Consider the following 24,496-nt stretch of genomic DNA (forward strand, 5'->3'; position numbering starts at 1 on the left):
CACATGGTCTCTATCCACTCTCCACACAGCACACGGAACACGATCAGGAAGGAATGGAAGAAGTCGTGCATGTGCCAGCGCGGCAGCGTGCAGTCCTCGTTGATCTTGCAGACACACTCCTTGTAGCTCTTTCCAAACAGCTGCATGCCGACCACGGCAAAAATGAAGACGATGATGGCCAACACCAGGGTCAGGTTGCCCAGTGCGCCCACCGAGTTCCCGATGATCTTAATGAGCATATTCAGTGTGGGCCAGGATTTTGCCAACTTGAAGACTCGCAGCTAAAACAAAGTTCATAGTTAGTCATGAAACAGCTTTCAGTGTTTCCACTCTTGATTTTTGTTTTAAGTTTGCAGTTTACCTCACATTCCATTACCATTTTGTAGCTAAAGGTAACATTTTGTTTTTGTTGGTCTTTCAATATTGCTGTTGTTTTTATAATTACCACAATAGTGGCAATACCTATTTAGAAGAAAGTGTGTAAAATTTAGTTGAGGATTCTGATCACAACTTAAAAGCATGTTAGGTATGTTTTGAAAATTGGTAGCTCAACCTTAATTTTCCTTTTATCTACTTTTTATATTTTTAGACTGCATAGTTATTTGGGTGACAATGAGTTAAACTTTAATTATTAAATTCATTAAGGTATGGGCATTTTGTGCATGAAGTTCTAAAAATTATAATCTTGCTGTGAAGTACATTATTATATATTGGATTAAAAGTGTTTCTATCTTATTAGAATACACCTTAAAATAGAATTGGTCAAAATTAAACAACTTACATGCATTTGTAAATGGATAGACTTTATTTACTAAATATAAGACTTGCGATTACCTTCAATTCAACTTCTAAAAGCTTTAAATAATAATACTATAAAGTAAAAAAGAAACCCCAAACAAACATGGTACCCCTTCATTATAAGAGTAGAACAGTATCTTTAGCTTCTATTTACCAATCTGAATGACCGCAGGACTGATAATCCTTCCACATCTGCTAGGAAAAGCTCTACCAAACTCAACGTCACAATCAGGCTGTCAAAAATATTCCATCCTACTTGGAAATATTCGTAGGGATCCATGGCTATTAACTTCAGTACCATTTCAGCTGCGAAGATCCCTGTGAAGATCTAAATGAAACACAACATTTTTTTTTTTTGTTAATGGGAAGTACAGAGCCAACTTGATGGTGACAATGCCAACTTGATGGTGACAATGCCAACTTGATGGTGACAATGCCAACTTGATGGTGACAATGGCTATCAAGTTGGTTGTGGCTATGTCCCACAAAATGTGCTATATAGACTTCAAAGATGGCCATTGTCTCACTTCTTCCCACGAGCAAGGCATAGATTTCTTATAGTTTTCATATAAGCATCAAAACCCTAAAAAGCTCTAGTTATCATGTCAGCCCTCAGCATCAGAGACAATGTTTAAAAGGCTCTTTTTAGAATTCCAAAGACATAAGCCTTTAACAATTGAGCAATCCTTCTTAATTCCTCTCTCTCCCCCTTCTCTCTCACTCTCCCTTTCTTTCTTTCTTTCTTTCTCATCTATTTGTCATCATCTACGTATCTGATCATTGATGATCATCTATCTATTTGATCATCTGCCATCTACTACCATGTATCTAGTATTTTATATCTATCATCTATCAATCATCTATATCTACTTTATGAGTTTTCTATTATAGATTTATATATCATTTATCCAATTTTCTGTCGAGACATCTCTTATCTATCCTTCATCCATCTATTGTCTAATTATCTATGTTTCTTTCTATCATTTATCTATTTATTTAATCATCTATTATATCTCTATTCACCTATCATGTATCTACCCAGATACTGAAATTTTGGCCCAGTCTCCCTTTCTATTCTTTCTACTCATACAGTAATAAAGAGCATGTTCATTCAACTTTTGAAGATTTAAAGGCACAGAAAAAAAGGGCTTAATTGTCATGGGATAGATAAAATTAGAGGTCTAAAGTATTCACTCATATAAATTGTATTGTAAAACATAATTCATGATACAGTTATCAAAGGGCTAAAATATGTAACATAAAAAATCTGCCACTCCTTGTGGCACACTTTGCCCCAATAGATTTATCTAAACAAGCATGGTTCAGAGAAAAGGGGTGAGAGCATTTAAAAAAAAAAAAAAAAAAAAAACTGTTCAAAACATCAGAGGGGAGCTCTCCACTTGGAGTTGTGGTGGTATAGAGGAGACATGGTGGGGCTCCTTAGTTCATGTGCTATCATATACTCAAAGAGAAAAAAGGCACTGATTTGCATGATCTAGGCTTCTGTCTGTAAATAGAAAGCACATAGTTCTGTATTTTGCCAAAGAGAAATAGAAGGAAAAACTCTAATGCAGAAATCTGCAAATATTTGTTCAAGGTCATAACTAATAAAAGACTAAATCTGGGCTCAAACCAGAATCTTTGAGATTATAAATGTCTGGATAACTCACCACCACTATTTCAGAATAATACACCTATAGTGTTTCTAAAAAATAATATGTAGGTATATATTCATGCAGGAAGTGCAATGTAATTATAAAATGCATTTTAAAAAACATTCAAAATTTAAAATATTGACATATATTTTGGGAGTTAACAGACATTGTAATTCCTGAAATAACAACACACATGTAAGTAGTATTGCTATTTATGGGATTCAACATTACTGAAAAAGTATCTTAAAATAGTATGTATCTTAATTCCTATGATAAATTCTATGCTGGCATAATTAGCTACATAGACTTACAGGTTTAAAAACCAGAAGGAGATGGCAAGGTGACACCCAATGGGATAAAGTGAGTACATAACTCACTCTAGAGAACTCACCAGGTTCCCCACTGCGAGTACATTTTTGAATTCATCAGTCATTGGATGGTGCTCCATAGCCATAAATAAGGTGTTTAAAACTATGCAAATGGTAATTGCAAGATCTACAAAAGGATCCATTACAATAAAATAGATGAGCTTTTTGAATTTTATCCAATATGGAGAGCAATTCCAGATTAAAAAGGTGTGAGCAAATCTGTACCACCATGGTGGACATTTTTGTCTAGATTCTTCAAGTTCTGGAAAAATAAAAAAACAGCAAACATGAAATCATCCACTGCTATAGTTTGTTTCTTTGAAAGCTCAGTAGATTATGTAAGATTCTTGTACTATATATTTATTGGTGAGATGAAGCAGAGAAAGGCAGTAACTTTAATGATCAAATGCAGACACATGGGTACCTCTCAGATAATATACACTAGCACAAGGCTGAAGAGATGGCTCATGTCATGAAGAATTGATTTCTGATCTCTAGAATGCAGGTAAAAGGCCAAGCATTATGGCTCATGATCGTAATCCTAACACTGGGAGATGGAGGCAGGAGAATCAATCATTGGGTTTGGTAGTCAGATAATCTGGTTGAATCAGTGATCTCTAGGCTTAGTGAGAGATCCTATCCCTCAAATTACATGAGGACCAGTAGAAGAAAACCTTCAATTCCAACCCACAAATGCACACATACACATATGCACATACACCCCTCAACATGAAGTTATCATCACTATTGATAAAACTTTTTTGTGAAAGTAATGTTCATCTATTAAAATTTTTACTCATATAGCATGTGGGGCGGTGGGCTGTGAGAAGCAGCTGGGTGCTTGGTCGGGCAGGAGTTTGGCTCTGCTCCTGTGCCCTTTCATTTAGCTTCAGCCCTCCACTAGCACTCCCACAGAGAGGTCTAAGGCCAACAGTCAGGAGGAACAGGCCTCAGGCCCTAGAGAGATTTATGTACTAATGAGGTACCTGAAGGCCAGAGGGTGGAGCCAATTAAACATTCTTCCCCGGCCCCTCCCTCCATCTCCCTCCCTATTTAACTCAGGGCTGCCCTGGGTTTCAGGGGGTGCACATCCAGATTCAACCATCATCTGCCATGACATTAAAGCCTGTAAAAACCCATGGACTTTCTCGTATCACTGGGACCTCGACGTGAGGAACCCAGCCAACTACCCGCAGCTGTGGCACCTAACTTCCCCACAGAGGAACTCTCAGCATTTTCCAGCCAACTACCTACAATAACACACATACTACACTTACATATATGTAAATTCTGGTGTTTTTATTAATTAAAACAACTTTCTTATTTGAACGAGCACCTGCTTTTCAAGTGTTTAACGGAATACAATGGCATGTAAACTAACTTACTCATGAAATTTTAACTCCTCATTTGTGAAAATCAACATTTCTTTTTAGTGTTCATTTTCACCTTTAAATATTCTTTGAGTTATCCTTAATATTTTTACACATCTGTCTAAAGGTGACCATAGTGTATACTGATTTAACAATACATAAGATAAAATTACTATCACGTACCTTCTACAGTGTTGGTTAGAATACTCGCTCTGCTCATTGCTCTTTGCCTGAGATGTGGGTCATTCAGCATGTCCTCAGACAAAAAGTAAGAACTAGAGAGTCTTTTTTTGCGCATCTGATTAGTTGTTCCCTAACGGGAAAAAAAAGGCAACCAATTCCAATCTTAAGAACACAATTCTAATATAACATAGGTAAGAATAAAGTAACTGTAATAAATAATTAAAAGTATAGATCTCATTGGTAGATTTAAATGATGATGTTGCTACTTTCTAGTTGTGTTTAAGAGGGACACGTATTCATCACGAGTAAAATGCATACAAGAAAACATCCTGCCTCATACCCTTGTTTCCAGTTAAGAAACAAAACAGCTGCTTTTTCTCATTATAGCACTATTGTGATTTTTCTGCATATGCACCATAATCCAGGGGAAATCCCTTTGCCAAGGAAAACCACACGTGAGAACAACCAGACAAGAGGTGTGTGTAGAGTCCAGTACTCTGATTTTTGTAATTATTGCTCCCAAGGTTATTTATCGTAATACCAACATTAATGAAAACCACTTTAGGAATTATTTTTCTTACAGCTGAAAGAATACTTTATGACATAATAGGTAGAGAGTGCTGAGAGACTCAGTTTGAAAAAGGTGTTTATGACCAGTGGCAAGAGTTGCAGCATGGAGAGGATGTCTCCATCTCAAAGAAGTGACAATGTGCAACTCTAAAAGGCAGACATGCAGGGATATGAACAGAGCATGCCAGGGATGCTCATCTTTAAGTGAAAATGCTTGGTTTCCAAGCACACCAGCGAACTTAAAAATTTTTAAAAAGACTATACTGGTCTTTTAAAGTATACACCCCCATACACATAATATACATAAACAGTTATACAACTCTACAGCTGTCATTTACTACCATATATGTACTATGGGATATATAGTAGATACTTTACTATATGACTATGAATAAATAATTGTTAGGTTGCAAAGTTGTATATACTCATGTATGTATACATACCAAAATATAGACATATATACATACAACACATTTGTATATATGTATATGGGCAAGTGATATGTTTTCTCTGCTCTGTGCTCTAATTTACTTTTCTCTTGCAAATCAAAAAGTATTTGACTATACAAATTCTTTTCCATGTGGGCATGTGCACAGTGTACATATTTTATGTCATGCAAGAACAGACGTGTACTTGTAAACTGTTCACTATGCCCAACCTCTATAATGATCACATTTGTAATTCTTTGGTTTTTATAATTTTAGCTTTTTGCTTTTGTGGTTTGGAGATTTTTTCCCCTCACTGTTGAAAAGCAAACTCTTAAATAAAATACTAGTTAAAAAATGTGAACTCAGCTTCAAATACGACATACATTGCATAATAACATTTTACAGATTAAAAATCCCATTGAAAAAGCCTGAGTGTCATTTCATAGTAAGGTCCCATGCTACTTCCAAAGAAAAGCAGCTTAAAAGAATGATATAAGTTGCGTCATGCAAGCAGACAGGTTGCAAGTTACCCCAGAGCACATGCATTCTTTTTTTTCAAACTGAAATGTGTGTGTGGCCACAACTTTGATGGAACTTTAATTCTTACTTGGAATACTACAGTTTGTTACTACAAACATACAGATGCATAACGTGTGATGGAAACTTGCTGGGTTAATGGCAGCACTGGCTGATATTTGGAAATGCAGAATATATAATAAGTGGTTGAGACATGTATACTGAAAACTCCAGACTGGTTATCAGGCCTAATGTGATACTGTCTATGCTTTCAGTGATTCAGTGGCATTGTAATGTGTTATGTCAGAATAGTTATATTATTGAATTTACATTTATTTGTTTCAATGTATATATTTTGGATATTTTGTACTGATAGACCTCAGACAAAATATATTTTAAATAAAAGTGTTACATTTCATTCACTTAGAGGAATAAGTACAGAGATTATAGATTATATATAAGTTTGAAAGCCTAATGGCCTTTGAAGACACAGTGGAGATGGAGGCTCAGAGTGTACCCTTAGGGCACAGGGCCTTTGTGGAAATGTCAGAGCTGCTTCTGAACAATGGTTACATGTGTACATTCTGGCTTATTTCTCCTGTTTGTAGTGATAGTAATATATCGTCTCATTCAGATGGTTCAAAGCTTTAAGAATGTGTTTGCTGTTTTTACTGTTGTTATCAATAACCCAAGTATGAGTCCCTTGCAATAAGCATATGTTAAATAAATAACCTGAAATAAACAGAAGTAGATGGCAAGGGATCCAGGTTTCTTTACAGAGTAGAGCCTGTCTCCTAAGAAGGTCAGCCTATTCAATAAGCTATAGGCATTTTTAATAAATGTTTTCTAAAATGATGCTTTTAGAAAACCTGTAATCATAACATAAATATTTTCCCAGTATGAAATACAAAAATTTTAATTGTGTGTGTATGTGTGTGTGTGTGTGTGTGTGTCTGCATGTTGTTATGTACATGCCACACTGAAACAAAAGGGAGCCAGATCTCTTGGAGCCAGAGTTACAGTGACTGTTTTTGCAAGCTACCAGAATTGGGTGCTATGCCTAGGGTTCTTATTCAGAAAACCATCTCTCTGGTCCCTTAAAATAGATTTGAATTAAGTGATTATAACACCTAACTTGTGGGTTGAGCTACGAATTAAAGCTGTGTTTTCACAGAGAAGGCATCACCAAATGCAGAGCCATTCACAGACCAGAGAGCAGGCCCCCCAGCAGAGACAATGACTGATGCACAAGTCAGAGCTCAGCCATGCCTTAGCTATGGAAAACATCCTTACGCTGTCGTCAGAAGTTGCCTTATCTATTATCACCTCTGGAAGAAGCTGTCCATTGGGGAGCATGAGGGCTGAGGGTCCATCAACAAGCGACACCACGCCATTGCAGTCCACTGCACTGTGCATCTTTCCGTTCACCGGCAGCACTGGTGGGGACCTACTGGCCTGGCTGATGTTACTGCTGCGCCGTTCCCGGGGTCTATGGGGTACGAATAGTGAACCCCTTCTGCTCTCATTGTCTCCAAAAATGCTATGCTCATCGTCAGCGAATTCTGTCTCAGATCCCAGATCTCTTCCTCGCCCCTTAAAACTGAAGAGACTCGTTCTGCTGCTGCGCCTGGCAGAAAACAAGGACCCGCGAATGCTGAGTGGAGACTGTGGGGGAAAAAAGACAGAAAGTGTTTGCTGGAGCTCCTACAAATAAGAACAGACTTCAGGAAATTACCACTACATCTTTACCTTGAGACCAGTGGTCCTGTGTTTGCTTAGAAGAAACATATATATATGTATATATATATATATATATATATATATGTATTATATTATGTATATGTATATATATTATGTATTATATTATTTATATTTATATAATATATTATATTAAGATATTTATATATTATATTATATTAAATATATATTTATATATATTTAAAAAACAATTCAATAAATACCCTCATTCTAACAAATAAAGGCTGCAATAATTAGAAGATTTCATCCCCAGAACAAGGAAAAAAATCTGTCTGATCCTAATACTAAAACTCATTATTCAGCTTTATCATCTATCAGTTTCTAAGTTTCCTTAAAAATTGAAACTTTAAAATTGTATTTACTTTTGGGCTGAGGGCCTTGTAGGCAAGGCATGAGTCTGGAGACCAGTTGTTTCCTTTCATGGTAAGGTCTGGGGAACTCACCAGTTTATAGACTTGCAGGCAGTTGAATGTGCCTTAAGGGCTCTAATAGCCAGTGAAATTAAGAGACAGGGATTATTACAACTCTGCATGTGTATGCAGGGATGGGGTGGGGTGGGGTTGCTCCCAAGGGAACAGGGGAAAACTGTCACCTTTGCAGGACTCCTATCCAGTATAAACTCTTCTCATAAGTGAAAATCCAGGGCAGATTATTTATTAGTACTAAATCCCATGCATGTAAGTGCTTTCTATATAAAGGACAAGTAGCTGGCAGGCACTGGGAACAAAGGCAAATGAATAGGACATGAGCTCTGCAGGGAACAAGCATGAATTCCCTCTTGTCTTTATGCTAGAACCATATGGATTCAAGATCCATTTTTCTTCTGGATTGTAGTGTTTATAGATAAGAATGGATTCTTGTCTTTAACTTCTGTGCTTATCTGGTAGTCAGCAGTCCTAAGTAACAGAGCCTGGAAACTTCAATCTATGGCAAAGACAATGACAATTAATCCCGGACAGTGCACAGAAGGTCAGGTTGGGAGAACACAGAGCACAGAGGAATGTTTGCAGGATTACGGGGGGATGAGATGCTCGAGCAAAATAGGGGAAGAAAATGCTCTTGTGACTGGAAATATTAATGAAGAAAATTATCGGTGAGAAGGGACTGCTAGGTTGGGAATATAGCTAACTTGGCAGTGTGCTCGCCCAGTATGTGTATGGTCTAAAGTTCAAATCCCAAAACTGTGTAAAGTGAGCATGGTGATCAATACCTATAATCCCAGTACTGGAGAGGAAGAAGGAAGAAGATTAGAAGTTCTAGGTCATTCTTGGCTATAACTGAGGGTTTGAGGCCAGTCTTGGGAGGGGGAAAAAGGGGAAAAAATGTGTAAGAGAGGCAAGGAAAGAGTAAAATTCTTCTGACACAGTGAGCATCCTAGTTAGGGAATTGGAGTCCAGGAAGGTTAGAGGAAGCTGAGATAAGTGAGCCACAGCCTATTGGTGATCTGCATAAGCTGTGACCCTTGGTCTTTAGTGTTCGTTCAGCACAGTGACCCATATGTATACTTCTGTGTCAACAGTCGAGGTGGGGCTGATGATGTGTGGATGTTTAGTAGCTCTGGAGCCATGGCTCATCTCATTGATTTGCAGGGAACCAGGATGTGGATTCGGTGTGAAAAAACGAGACAAGGAGAAAGACATTCCAGAGGGGAGAAATTCATTTACTAATCAATCAGCAGTTTCTGTGCATGGGGTGGAGGATGCCAAAGGCTTGAACAAAATTCCAAATTGGGTGCCTGCAGCTTTGGTACATGCTGGTCTACAGAACTGAAGAAGATAGATGCACCAGTTGAAGATTAGACTCCCTCCTTTCCTTTCTTTTTCCTTTCTTTCTTCCTTCCTCCCTTTCTTCTTTCCTTCCCTCCTCTATTCTCTCCTTCCCTCTCCTCTACTTTCCTCATGATCTTTTCATGAATGAAATAATAAAATGATTGAATACAATTATGAAAATTAATCAATGGAGTAAACAATCTCTATATCCATACAGTTTTCAAGAACATTTTCTTTTATATAAAAAATGTTTCCTAGAAAAGACATGGCAACTTTGAAATAACAAGCTTTTTTATGAAAAAAAAAAAAACAAAAACAAAAACAACGAAAAACATATACTTCTCTCTTCTTTCCATGAATGCCCAGCGGAAGGTAGTGTTTTTTTTTTGTTGTTGTTGTTTTTTGGTTTTTGTTTTTTGTTTTTGTTGTTGTTGTTGTTGTTGTTTTGTAAAACATGGTGGTGCAGCTGCCTTTCTCTCCTGGGCCTTAGCCTGGAGTTAAACCTTGTGCTGCTACCCTTTGGCTGCGGAGCACGCCTGGTGGGTTCTCAGTACCTGGTTAGGGGTGGACAGTCTCTTTTCCCGGGTCCGGTGGTGTCCTTCCACGCCGAGATGGAAGCTTTTCTTTCGGATGCTTTCCTCTGATCCTGACTTGGACAGCTTCTCATCGTCACCCTTTTCCTCGCCACTGGACATCTTCTTCTGGTTCTTTTTTTTCCTTCGGTTTCTTCTTTCCTTGGCACTCTTTGAACTCAGCCTGGAGGTTTCTGAAGAGCTCTCAGAGAGCCCCATAATCCTGCTCCGCCCTATACTCGTGTACTCAGCAGCGGCTGCAGCGATCGCCTGTTGGACCAAGACAATCCCAGCATTTAAGTTAATTTCCAAATTGTGAAAAAACAAGATGCAGGGTACCCACCCTGTGCATGAGTTACTCGTACAGGAAGCAAACCAAAAAAAAATTCAGACAGAGATGACAAAGGTTCTGTCTGGGTCCCACCCCTTACTGAGGAGCATACTGGTAGTTAATGGCAGCTGGAGAGGGAGATTCATGGTTCTTTGTGTGAGTGGCCATTGGTAATTTTCCTGTGGCCCAAGGGATGCCCTACAGTCATGCACCTATGGGCCATACTAATTAGACTTAGTATGTTATCAAAAGAAGGACATGAAATTGGGAGTAGGAGGTTGGGTATAATCATGTTTTATTGTATCTGTGTATGAATTTTATAACACTAAAGGAAAATTATTTAAGAAAACTAGAAAAAATTGACCAATAGGATGTTTTAAAAAAAAGTAGAAAAATACTTGCAATCATACCATCAGAAAGGAGTTGTGGTAAATAATTCTCTAGATCATTTATATATTTGTATAATATTTAAATTGTGAGTGCATCATATCATTCCACCCATTATTATTTTATCAGCTTTTTCCTCATGACAGAATTTTCTCAAAATGCAAAATTTTATAGATGAATAAAGTGTCGAGACACCAAAATTCCATAATCCTATTGCAAGTTTCTAGACTTTCAGGAAAATGAATTGTATTTCTGAATTTTAACATTATTTAAATGCTGAACTAAACTTATTTATGTATGTGTGCTTTTCTACATCACTGGTTATTGCCTTGGGTTAATTATAGAATCATTCAGGAGATTAACTATTCAAATGCCCTGACATGTTTTAAAGCTTTTGCTGTTTGGGGTTATCTGTGACTGAAAAAGCCTTCCCAGCCTCTTTGGAAGAATGCCTTTGCAGAAGTTTATCATGCACCTGTGTCTTACTCATAAGTAAGTGGTCTCAATCACGAGGTGGCAGTTTTATAACATTAACAAAAGTTAATGAACACTTTCTCTACCTTGTAGACTAACTTTGACATTACAGTTAGAATTTCTTATGATTATGAGGGTCACTTCCCAAGATAGAATCCATGTCTGGTACTATCAACTAAGTTACAAACCCCTGAATAAGGAGGTCTTAAGCCCTAACTGGGAACTTACTAATGCTAACTAACTAAATTGACATAGTGACAAGCTGCTTCCTGAAGAGTTTTGTTTGTTCCTATCAACAGATGCTACTTTCAGTCTTCACTGGGAAACTGCTCTTGCCAATAAAAGGTAGTGAATGAAGAAACGCTTGGCTGCTCAAGACATTGAGAATGACAGCTGCATGCTCAGCTCACAAGGACATTCATATCCTTCTCCAAGGTTCTGGGAACAGAGCTGTAGTGGTGACAGGAAGAGTGTGAGAGCCCAAAAGACAGGGATGAGAGCTATGGAATTCTGTGCTTAACAGACAATCGATGAAATCATGACATTGTGGCAGCAGAGAGACCAGCAGTGGGCTTGTGCAAGACCGGGTCTGTCAGCATTCATTCATATATAGGGAGAGCCTTTGTAGCCACATCCTCCCTGCTGAATTATGAGCTACTGATGGATTCTGTGGGAGGGGCAGACATTGTCTTCAGCATCAGGCCAGAGTAAGTAGTAGTTAATCTATGGATACAGACAGCCCTGGTTAAATGCAGTGGATTAAAAGAAAAGAAAAGAAAAGAAAAGAAAAAAAAAAGAAAAGAAAAAGACACGGCCGTGGGAAAGGGACTAGAAAGGGGAGGTGTTATCATGTAATGGGTTGGAAGGAAGCAAGAGAGGGTTAGGGTGGCAACAATCAGAACAGACTGTGTATGAAGTTACCAAAGAAAGCTGCTATAGCTGAAAATGTATACACAATTCTTATAAACAGTCACACTGAAGCATTCTGGGTTATAGGGATATAATAGACATTTCAGAACATCTGTTAGAAAACAGATTGTTGTGTAGAGCTCAGTTTAGAGCTCGTCCCTTCAAGCATATTAGAAACAAAAGGATGCTATTTATATAGAAAACAGAAAGTGCTTCTTAGCCTTCCAGCCAAGAACAAGTGTAGACTACTGAAAGAGAATTTCCAAGGAAAGACCTTTGTCCCCACCCCTTGTCTTCATATTTGTAATAACAAATTCTACCTCAGCTTCTTCCTGCTCTTTTTTTAGTCGTTCTAACATCTGCTGAAACTCTAACTCTTTCTGTTTAGCTTCTTCGATGTTGGCCTGGTTCTGTTCCTCATACGCCATGGCTACGACAGCCAGGATCAAGTTTATCAGGTAAAAGGAGCCCAGAAAAATCACCACGACAAAGAAAATCATGTAGGTTTTGCCAGCAGCACGCAGAGTCTAGGGGGTCAAAAAAGAGAAATGGTTATTTTAGTAATACAAAAATAAGTTTTTTTTTTTTTATTGTGGTTAGTATACAATGAACATGTAAACCAGGTATTTTTCATATAATTGTGTTATAGAAAGATAAATGAACATGATACCTTTGAAGAAAATCCGTATTAAACTTTTTAGTATAAAAGATACAACAATGTTATATCTACACTAAGGCTTGATTCTTCATTAGACTAAACTATAATATAACAATTCTTCATTTTCCACATTATTGAAAGTAACACTAACTTTACCTCCCATACTCTATTCTTTTCTTTTTAATGCATAAATTATACAATCACACTTTGATGTAGACAGATACCTTATGGGAGGAACTTATCTACTGACCTCATAGATATTTATTTTTTAAATCTGGTATAACCATTAACAATTTTAAGATTCAGTGTATCTTCTGCCATGCAGTGCATTTTTAGATTAATTCAAAAGGTTCCCTGTTCTATCATTCCATTATAATTCTTGTTATTTTACTGAATAAATTCCTAAGAATAGAATTATTAAGTCAATGAAAAGATTCATTTTGATTTTCATTAACTTTCTACAAAGGCTACTACCAATGTGTGAGAAAGCCTAGCTTCCATATATTAACTTAAATATGCCTATCTTTGGACTTCCCTTGTAAAATTATGTCAGTGGTCTTATTTATGTGTCTTTAGTTTTGAGTTAAAATGACCTTCTTTTCCATTTTATTAAGCTGGGGACTGCTATGATCCATGACTGTGACACTGTATATGTTTGTTGGAGGATAAAGCAAGACAAAGCATGTAAGGTCAGCAGGATAGCACTCTAAGATTCCATTTAAGCCCTCAAATTATTTTAGTTACTTTTATTTTCCTACAAAGGGTCTTTTTTATATAATTTTATAATTATTTATAATAATCACAGAAATAAATATAAAATAAGCCTGTAGCAGCTCTGAGAAAAGAAATTCCCTGTTACATGGAATAATAGAATACCTATCTCAATCACTTTCCTTTGGGGATGGGGTGTTGAGACTCTAGAACAAATACACAGAGCCTGTAATGGCAAGCACTACGCTAGAGCAGATAGCCATGTGAAAAGACATTTACAATATGGCAGGTTGATATTATAAGCTGAGAAATATTTAAAGGGTCATGAAGAGGAAGCAGTTGACAAGGGAATGGAAAGGTTGGAGAAGAACTGAGAGTTTATTGTAAACAATTGCTCAACACTAAAGCATGGCGGGCCCATTACAGGAGAGTCTCACTCGTACAGACAGCCTGGGGATGTGAACAAAGTGCTTAGTCTGCAAAGGCAGCTCAAGAGAACTGCAGTGTCCTCTACTCTTTACGTCAGACCCAATGGGTATACCAAAGAAGTTGAAAGACCTAAAAATTAACTCCGTTGCTCAGAACACAGCAGAAAAATATTGATGACTTAAGAATTATCTGTTCTCATATCAGCTAAGTAAATTGTCTGTAATTTTAGTAATGCACAGCAGGGAGTCCCAGGCTGTCCACAGAAACAAAGTGAAAGCAGCAGCAATTACAATAGCTCATAAGACAGGAGATGTGTACACTAGACACCGATGGGAGACATGTACACTAGATACCGACAGCCTTCAAACATACGGGTTTCTGTTGCTGCTCACCTGTTGGTAAAGGTTCTCCCAGTAGTCTTGAGTCATTAGCCGAAACAATGCCAAGAAGGCCCAGCTGAATGTGTCAAAGCTTGTGTAGCCATAATCTGGGTTTCTGCCAAGCTTTATACAGGTGTACCCTTCTGGACACTGCCTACAGATGAACAAGAAAATTATAGGTCAGAATATCTTTGGCATGTAGCTAGGGATCGGAGGTTTAAGTGTGAGGATCATTTCTGAGGCTCAGTATTGTGTAAGAGCTAAGAGCATGTAATCTGGAATCAGAAAGAAAGGTTATACTATCCCATTGTACTATTTACTAATTGACTATTTCACCAAATTACTTAAATTCTCAAAGGTACACTTTTTTTCCAGTGGAAACACCAAAATAAATTACCTCAAAGACTTAAGATTGATTTTGAACTTAAAAAACATGATTTACCCACTCTCTGCCCATAGCACCATTTAGTAAATGGTAGACAGCATAAGTCACATTATGTTCATCTTCTCAAATCAATAGCGTTTGATATGAAGGCCTCTGGCAAGATGGCTTCTCTGAAGGCTATTCTTGGAATGGATTGGTCCCAAGAACATCAATGATAGAACATTTGTCAATGTTCATAAAAAATTGTGGCTTGAAACGTCTCTACTTCCTACAACTGCCAGATGGGATGGGCTTTTAGTTGACTTAGATGAACATTGTGTCCTGTGGGCTTGGGGCGGGGGCAACAGTGTTGACTCTGAATTGACTTAAATTCAGAGTTCTCTTAAATTGGCAGAGTTCTCAGAGCGTGACGAAGAGACGTCTTGATGGGAGGGAGAGCAGGAGCAAAGCTCCCCTGGAAACTGAAGGTGCCACATGGAGAAACAGCAAAATGGCATTTGTGTAAACAGAAGGGTCTCAAAATGCCTTTACTCTAGTCTACTGTATCCTGTGCAGAACGGTCAGAGCAGTACACTCCATTATCATACTGTGTTAAGCCATGGAGACCACAGAGATGGAAAGAGATTGATTGCTTTCTTACTCTCCTTTCCAAGAATAAAACACTTAAACTAGTCAACTAACTTTGAATGAGCTTTTAGGAAGAATTTTTTTTTTATATCTCAAGATTCCCATGATCAGTTTTTTATTATGATTGAAGCCTTAGCTCATGGCCGGCCTTGCTTTCCAGAGTACGCATCAACTGTAAACATTTTAAAGTCTGTGTTCTCGTTGTTAGATTAAAATGAGCAAAGTCAATGCCATGAAACTAGTGAAAATTAATATAGATTTGCCCTGCAGAGATTTTTCTTTTGTATCACTTAAACTGAAAGCAAAGCAAATGTTACATACCCTGAATCTGTGCTGAAACCGCAAAGAAGAGCATCCTTGGATCCCTCCAAGTAATAAAAATACTCTGTTTGGGAAGAATTTGAACAATATAGCATTACAAGATATAAGCTGTAAGAGTCATATAGCAAGTGAATTAATGAATATCGACATGCATATAAACATTTAGGCCTGAAGCCTGCTAATGGAGATGTCTTCATTTTTGCATTCTCATGCTTTTGTTTGTAAAACATCTACTTAAAATATTTTATGGGCCAGTGAATGGTTATGAAGATAAAAATTATAAACAAAATCACTAGCTTTTGGGGAGGTTCCTTTATTTGATTGGTGTGTATAGGAAAACAATTCCTAAGTAAGTAAATCTATGTGGTGATTTCAGATAGTTTCAGTCTCCATTGTTTACACTAGAGTTCTAGTGTCGAAGGCTTTTTCCTTCATTGCACAGAGTCAGAGTTAGATAGTGCCTTTGGGAATATTATTGACTGAGTCAAACGGGTTCCAAGCTCATGAGTGGATTAATGCTTTATGGGGCCATCTTAACATTTGATATTGAGAGACAGCAGAGAACTATTAGGCTCAGGCATACTTGGAAAAAGAATGTAAGTCACTGATGATACTCCCTTGAAGGGCTCATTTTGTCCATTGTTCTTTGTCCATACCCCCACTCCTACCCCCACTCCGGAATTCTCCCTCTGCCACTTGGCCACCATGAGATGAGCAGTTTGTTTGGCTCTGCTCATTGTCATAATGCTCTGCCTCACAACAGAAACTCAGCAACAACAGAACTAGGTAACCGTGGACCAAAACTTCTGAAACCTTGAGCTAAATTGATTTTTTTTTTCTCATTTAAATCGATTTCCTCATCCTCTTTAGAAAGAAATAGAAAGTTGTAACTGCCAGTGGAAATATATTAGAACACTAAGAAGAGCTGTGTCCAGGGAAAGTTTTTCTAGGGAAACGGCATTGATAAGCAAGCCAATCACTGCTATTTTGAAATGTGCAAATGTGGCTATAGTAACAGGTCTAAGAATACTTAGATGTGAAGAAGGACAAAGAAGATGGTGGGAAGCAATTGTTGATTGGGACATGTGAAGTGTGTGTTAAGACAGAGGATGAGGTGAGATAGTACTGATTACTAAGATGGGGCTATGAAAGGGCATATTCAGTTTTTGATGGTTATGCAAAATTTGTATTCAAGACTTCAGGATTTTAGGAAATTTGCTAAAGAGAAGATAGGGCTGAGAAGGAAAAGAAAGAGAGGAGAGGAGAAAGAGAAGACAGAGAAGGAAGGAGCTCAAAACTGTGTTCCAAAGTATGACATCTGAAGCAAAATAAAGTAAAAATAAGATAAATAAAAAATCGATTGTGCAACATTGACAAAAATGAATGCAATTTATTTTACAAAATTATATTGTTTTTCACCCACCAATCAGTATCTATAGGACTTGAGAAATTCGAAATGATGAGAACTTAAAAATGACACGAACTCATATTTTTCTCCTTACACTGTCTCTGGTGCCCTTTGTGTCTATTTTTATGGTAAAGGATTTCCTGTTCTCTTCATCATCCAGTACTAAGACTTCCTGCTATTATTGGAAGATGACTAAATTTTCCAAATTACATAGACGTCTAAACAAGCTTATATCATCACTCTCAGATACTAGCATTGTAGAGTGAAAAATTATAAAGACCATTTTATGAAATATATGTAGACATTTTCTTTGCCCTTAGACCTGAGCAGAAAAAGTGCAGGTTCCAGAATGCAGAACTGAAAATAAGATTTCAGGCCTTCACTGCCACGGGACACATTCCGGGTGGAGGACATTATCCCTGCATCAGAGGACACTTGCTGGATTACATTCCTCAAGCCTCAGGGAGTAGACCCCACCTGTGGACGGGAAAAGCCCAAAGCAGGAAGACACATTCCTGACCATAAAAAAGATAAAAGTCATCTAGGTGGGGCTGTGACTGAAGAAAGTGAGAAATATTTAACCTGAAATAGTTGGTAATGACAGGGTAGGGCACAGTGACATGGTAAAACTACATTTTTGAGAAGAATGAGTGTGCAGAGTGATTTTCACATAACTCTAATCATTTAGGGTGAGTACCTCTGAAATGTTCCATTATTTTTATGTTTTGTATCCTTGACAACCCCTCACCCCCCCCTTCCCACTCCCCTGGTTTGTGGTTTTTCCCTTTCAAACCCTCCTCAGACTGGCTAACAGGGTCAAACTCTACTCCTGCACAAGTGTGCAGTTTGGCTGCTGGCTGCCAGCTTTCTTCCCTAATAAACCTCTGCTGATTGCATCCAGGTATGGTTTCTTGTGATTTTTGGGTGGTCGTGATTTCCTGAGACTTGAGGAAGGGTCTCCCGAGTTCGGGGGTTCTTCAGCATTTTTTGTTAGTGTGCATTAATTTTATAAAATAGGGTTCACTATGACATTTACATTCATGAATATAATTCCATTCTTTACAATAAGGCCTCAAATTCTCATTTGGCTCAATTCAACATAAATGCGATTATTATGAGACTTTCTTAGTAATAATGGAATTAAGATTTTGAAGTTGCATAGTCTTATATTTGGGTATTGCCTCTACTCCTTGCTATGTAGATAAATCATCTAACGGCTTTAGTTGTTGCATCCATGAAATGTGGTTAGAAACACCTATGGAGTTCTTGAATAATTCATGTATGGTTTTGCAGATAGAGCAATAACAAAGTTTCATACATCCTATGTTAGTTATTCAAAGACAAACACTACTATTATTAAAATATCATTTAATTTTAAAGGAGATTAACCAACTGGCTTACACACCACCTCTTGTTTAACTAATAGGATGCAAGCAAAATGGGAAAACATCTAAGTTTGAAGTGGAAACCCTAGTGAGACTTAATACATAGCTTTTAAAGAATACCCGTGTTTTGCTGAGGATGAATCTGACAACATGAGGATAGTGGTAGCATGATGCACTTTGCTTTTCTTTTTATATATTTCTTTATTTATTTAATATGTAGTTTTGATCTAAGGTTTTTGTCATGTATCCCAGGGTTATATAAAACCCTTTATGTAACCCAGTCTTGTCTCAAACACTAATCCTACTACCTTAGCCTCCAAATATGGAAATTAGAGACATGGCCTGCTACATCTGGCTTTTGGGATGCCATTTTTTCACACATAAACCTACAAGATACTTCACTACCTAAAGACTAGCCACTAACCCTGCATGTTTAGTAGTCACTGATGAGCTGAACTGCAGGAAGGGGCTCCAGCACTCCCTGAACTCACACACTAGCAGGCTACCATTTAATTCAACAGGCATGATGAAAGTTGCAGCAAGCAGCTATCTCACTCTACAGAGTGCCTTACGATCTTTCCGAAACAAATAGCCATTGAATTTGTAGGCTAATTGGCCCCAAGTGAATATAATTTTCACACACACACACACACACACACACACACACACACACACGTACGCACAAAAGGGGAACTGGGCTAGAAAGATAAAGTGATTGATCATTGTATAAAATAAATGATTCTGAAAGATACTCCTTAACTCATATAACCATGACTCATTAATTTACCCACTGGTTACATACTGCAAATTTAAAATAATATACATCCAGGACCTAAATAGTAAAATATGGTTCATATGAAGCCTTAAGTGTGATATGCAACACTGCATAAACTGGGTATGATGGGATATGGCTATAATAAGTATTTAGGAGGTAGAGGCAGGGGGATCAAAAGTTCAAAAAGTCACCTTTATAGTGAATTTAGTGCCAGTCTGGGATACATGAGATTTTTGTCTAGAAAAGAAAAGAAACCACATGTACACGTAAACACTTTATGTTCACGTGAGCAAGGATGCTTATGAGATTAAAGTACATTTCTTTGTGTACTGTAAAGTGTTTCTGAAAGCAATTAGACAATGAGGTTTTGACCTAATGGCTGGTATAATCCATTGAACTAACTGTAGAAAGATGGCAGAACTGTGGCCTGTGGGGCTTGTTTGAAGAAAATAAGTTATTGTGGTTGACTGTCAGTTCTTTTGTATCTTGACTTTTCCCCTTCCTATTAAATATATGGGGTAGAGATAAGTTTATGGAATTAGAAAATGGTGTTTAGATTAAGGAATTAATATTGATGAGCAATGGGTTCATTTTGGGAAAGTTGACATTTTTTAAAATTACATAGTGGTGATGATTGTCGAACTCTGTGAACATAGAAAAACAATAAGAGCAACAATAGCAAAAGACAGGGACACCTACATTTTGAAAAGGGATTTTATGGGCTGGAGAGATGGCTCAGCAGTTAAGAACACTGACTGTTCTTCCAGAGGTCCTGAGTTCAATTCCCAGCAACCACATAGTGGCTCACAACCATCTGTAATGGGATCCGATACCCTTTTCTGGTGTGTCTGAAGAAAGCAATGGTGTACTCATATACATAAAATAACTAACTAACTAACTAACTAAATAAATAAATAAATAAATAAATAAAAAGAGATTTTATAAGCCAATTGTTTTCGTAATAAAGTAAATGAAACATGACTCTTCATACTATATATGGTGGGAAGATAATTCGTGAAATTTTCCACTAAAATACACACAAAGAAACAGTAGAAAATTACAAAAATGAATATATAACAAATGTGTCAAATTTATATGTTAATAGATTTAAAATGAACATTCTGTAAATTTCAGAACTAGTGGTGCAGGATAGTAAAACATAATTCTGTAGTGGGGTCTAGTTGTTCTTGCTCAGAAAGACAGCTGTAGCCACTGCACATGGCTTGGGCCTTAGGTGACATAGTGTATATTTCCCAAGCCAGGGGCACTGATCCAATACTGAGAAAATTAAGCAAGAGATCACTTTGGGAAAGCATCACACATGATGCTCTGTGATCCATGAGATACAGATGCACCAGGAAAGAGCTGTATATGAGGAGAGGAAAAATCCTTGGTAGCAGTGAAGCCAAGGGCTATGGGTTATCCAAAAGACTCCTTTAAATTCCTCAGTTCTTAGACATAAGAACATCCTACTTTAGCTCAACACAAACTTGTGATTATAATGCTTAAGAGTTAATGGAAACATAGCTCAGAAATATAAGGAGTTTTTGTTCATATGTAGCTGTAAGGATGCCTGATGAACATCAACATACATAGTGAGTGAAGATAAGGGGGAACCTATGAATTCTATTTTTATTCAGTGAGTCTGCATATTTGATAAATCTTGAAAATTCTCCTGATGCAGCTTTGCTGTAGGATCAAGAAAGCATTAGAAGATTACTGTGTTCAGGACTCCTATGTAGGTTTCTCTACTAGTCATTTCCTCATGTATGCCAGCCCACTTGTTGCATCTGTTCTCATGGTCTAGAAACTACACTTGTGTTCACTCCTTTCTTCATTCATCTTAAATATTCCTTTAGTAATAGTCCAACTTCCATTCATCTTTTTTTTTTTAAATCAAAGTAACCTAACAGAATTCTAACCTATACATACAATGATACTCATTTTCCAAACTTGCTGCCAAAATGATTGTATTTTGGAAGAGAAATTCTCACAGCTAGTGGAAAATTTCATTTCAAATAAATGAACTTCTTTATCGAATTAACATGTAAACTGAACTTGTTAATCCAATCTTTAAGTTGAACCTATGGTGCATTTCCTGTTCAGTGAATGTATTTTTTTTAATTTTTAGGTTTGGATATTATTTTTATATTTTTTTGGCCTTTAAGGGTCTGATTGGTTTGGGTTTTTGAGTCAGGGTCATTCATAGCTCCAGTTAGCCTACAACTCTGTACTGCTGAATATGATCTTAAACTCTTAATCTTCCTGTCTGTATCTCCCAAGTGCAGGGGTGCTGGTCATGTGACAGCATGTTTGAGTTTTTTTTTTCTTTTCTTTTTTTAATCTGTTGGGTGAGTGGCCCAGGATGGCCTTAAACTTGTAGCAATCTTTCTGTTACTGTCTCCTAAATGTATGATTATAGGCTTGGCCACTACACCCTGCTGTTCTGATATGCATTTGTGAGTGACAACTATGTAGTTTCTGAGAGAAAGAGAATAGTAAAGAAGGTTGTTGCTTAGAGTTTAATGTATTTAAGTTTTGTCATCTAGCTTATTTTTTAAATATTTATACAAATATACATTAATCTTTAATGAAAATGAAGGCACATCATACCAAAACTTATGGGTATAATGAAAGCAGTGCTAAGAGGAAAGCTCATAGCTCTAAGTGCTCCAAAAAGAGAGCATACACTAGCAGCTTGACAGCACACCTAAAATCTCTAGAACAAAAAGAAGCAAATACACCCAAGAGAAGTAGATGACAGGAAATAATCAAACTCAGGGGTGAAATCAACCAAGTAGAAAAAAAAAGAACTATGCAAAAAATCAGTGAAACCAGGATCTCATTCTTTGAGAAAATCAACAAGATAGATAAACCCTTAGCCAGACTAACCGGAAGGCACAGAGACAGTATCTAAATTAACAAAATCAGAAATAAAAAAGGAGACAACAGAAACCAGGGAAATCAAAAAATCTGATTCTAATACAAAAGCCTATACTCAACAAAACTGGAAATCTGAATGAAATGGGCAATTTCTAGACAGATACCAGGTACCAAAGTTAAATCAGGATCAGATAAACCATCATAGTCCCATAACCCCTAAAGAAATAGAAGCAGTCATTAAAAGTCTGCCAACCAAAAAAAAAAAAAAAAAAAAAAAAAAAAAAAAAAAATCCCAGGACTAGATGGGTTTAGTGCAGAATTCTACCAGACCTTCAAAGAAGACCTAATACCAATACTCCTCAAACTATTCCACAAAATAGTAACATAAGGAACACTACCCAATTTGTTCTATGAAGCTACAATCATGCTCATACCTAAACACACAAAGACCTAACAAAGAAAGAGAACTTCATACCAATTTCCCTTATGAATACCAATGCAAAATTATTCAATAAAATTCTTGAAAACTGAATCCAAGAACACATCAAAACAATCATCCACCATGATCAAGTAGGCTTCATCCCAGGGATGCAGGGATGGTTCAATATACAGAAATTCATCAACGTAATCCACTATACAAGTAAACTCAACTCCCCCCCCCAAAAAAAACCCACACATGAACCTCTCATTAGATTCCGAGAAAGCATTTGACAAAATTCAACACCCATTCATTGTAAAATTCTTGGAAATATCAGGAATTTAAGGCCCATACCTAAAACATAGTAAAAACAATATATAGCAAGCCAGTAGCCAACACCAAACTAAATGGAGGGAAACTTGAAGTAATCCCACTAAAATCAGGGACTAGGCAAGGCTGCCCACTCTCTCCCTACCTATTCAATACAGTACTCAAAGTCCTAGCCAGAGCAATTAGACAATAAAAGGATGTCAAGTAGATACAAATTGGAAAGGAAGAAGTCAAAATATCACTATTTGCAGATGTTATGATAGTATACTAAAGTGAGCACAAAAATTCCACCAGAGAACTCCTAAACTTGATAAACAACTTCAGCAAAATGGCTGATATAAAATTAGCTCAAACAAATCAGTAGCCTTCATCTACTCAAAGGATAAATGGGCTGAGAAAGAAATTAGGGAAATGACACCATTCACAATAGTCACAAATACTATAAAATAACTTGGTGTGATTCTAACCAAGCAAGTGAAACCTCAAGTCTCTGAAGAAAGAAATTGAAGATCTCAGAAGATGGAAAGATCTCCCATGCTCTTGGATTGGCAGGATTAATATAGTAAAAATGGCCATCTTGCTGAAAGCAATCTACAGATTCTAGCCATCCCTATCAAAATTCCAACTCAATTCTTGATAGAGTTAGAAAGAGCAATTCTCAAATTCATTTGGGATAACAAAAAATACAGGATAGCAAAAACTATTCTCAACAATAAAAGAACTTCTGGGAGAATCACCATCCTTAACCTCAAGCAGTAGTACAGAGCAATAGTGATTTAAAAAAAAAAAAAACCTGTATGGAATTGGTACAGAGACAGCCAGGAAGATGAGTGGAATAGAATTGAAGACTCAGAAATGAACCCACATGCCTATGATCACTTGAACTTTGAAAAAGGAGCTAAAACCATCCAGTGGATAAAACACAGCATTTTCAACAAATGGTGAACGTTTAACTGGCAGTCAGCATGCAGAAGAATGCAAATTGATCTATTCTTATCTCCTTGTACAAAGCTCAAGTCCAAGTGGATCAAATGGATACACTGAAACTAATAGAAGAGAAAGTGGGGAGGAGCCTCGAACATATGGGCACAGGAGAAAATTTCCTGAACAGAACACCAATGGTTTATCCTTTAAGATCAACAATTGACAAATGGGACCTCATAAAATTTCAAAGCTTTTGTAAGGCAAAGGACACTGTCAGTAGGACAAAACAGCAACCAGCAGATTGGGAGAAGATCTTTACCAATTCTACATCTGATAGATGGCTAATATCTAATATATAGAAATAATTCAAGGAGTTAGACTTCAGAGAATCAAATAACCCTATTAAAAATGGAGTGAAGAGCTAAATAAAGAAATCTCAACTGAGGAATATAGAATGGATGAGAGGCACCTAAAGAAATGTTCAACATCCGTAGTCCTAAGGAAATGCAAATCAAAATAACCCTGAGATTCCACCTCACACCAGTCAGAACGGCTAAGATCAAAAACTTAGGTGATAGCAGATGGCTGGCTAGGATGTGGAGAAAGAGGAGAACTCCTCCATTGTTGGTGGGATTGCAAGCTGAGACAACCACTCTGGAAACCAGTCTGGCGGTTCCTCAGATAATTGCACATAGTATTACCTGAGGACCCAGCTATACCACTCCTGTGCATATACCCAAAAGATGCTCCAACATATAACAAGAACACATGCTT

General features: G+C 37.2%; 1 protein-coding gene and 1 long non-coding RNA gene across 7 annotated transcripts in view; one reads left to right on the top strand and one right to left on the bottom strand.

Moving 5' to 3' along the window:
- The window catches only part of Scn9a (sodium voltage-gated channel alpha subunit 9), an 84,323-nt gene that overhangs the window by 50,434 nt on the left and 9,393 nt on the right, over positions 1-24,496 (bottom strand). For 3 of the 6 annotated variants that reach the window (XM_034494863.2, XM_076928842.1, XM_076928843.1), the window contains 9 exons: positions 15,600-15,663; positions 14,279-14,420; positions 12,409-12,615; positions 9,970-10,257; positions 7,215-7,553; positions 4,375-4,504; positions 2,845-3,083; positions 953-1,126; positions 1-281 (listed from right to left, as the gene is read on the bottom strand). The exon at positions 1-281 is cut by the window's left edge and continues 76 nt beyond it. In XM_034494863.2, the coding sequence (XP_034350754.1) occupies positions 1-281; positions 953-1,126; positions 2,845-3,083; positions 4,375-4,504; positions 7,215-7,553; positions 9,970-10,257; positions 12,409-12,615; positions 14,279-14,420; positions 15,600-15,663 (1,864 nt within the window). Of the gene's footprint in view, positions 282-952; positions 1,127-2,844; positions 3,084-4,374; positions 4,505-7,181; positions 7,554-9,969; positions 10,258-12,408; positions 12,616-14,278; positions 14,421-15,599; positions 15,664-24,496 lie in introns of all 6 variants that reach the window. The other 3 variants (XM_034494861.2, XM_076928840.1, XM_076928841.1) reach the window with 1 other exon arrangement.
- Positions 11,534-24,496, top strand: part of LOC143441323 (uncharacterized) — a 78,957-nt gene continuing 65,994 nt past the window's right edge. The window contains exons 1-2 of the long non-coding RNA XR_013108621.1: positions 11,534-11,886; positions 12,477-12,546. This is a non-coding gene — a long non-coding RNA (uncharacterized LOC143441323). The remainder of the gene's footprint in view (positions 11,887-12,476; positions 12,547-24,496) is intronic.

This window comes from Arvicanthis niloticus, chromosome 2, assembly GCF_011762505.2.
Source record: "Arvicanthis niloticus isolate mArvNil1 chromosome 2, mArvNil1.pat.X, whole genome shotgun sequence".
Classification (NCBI taxonomy): Eukaryota; Metazoa; Chordata; class Mammalia; order Rodentia; family Muridae; genus Arvicanthis; species Arvicanthis niloticus.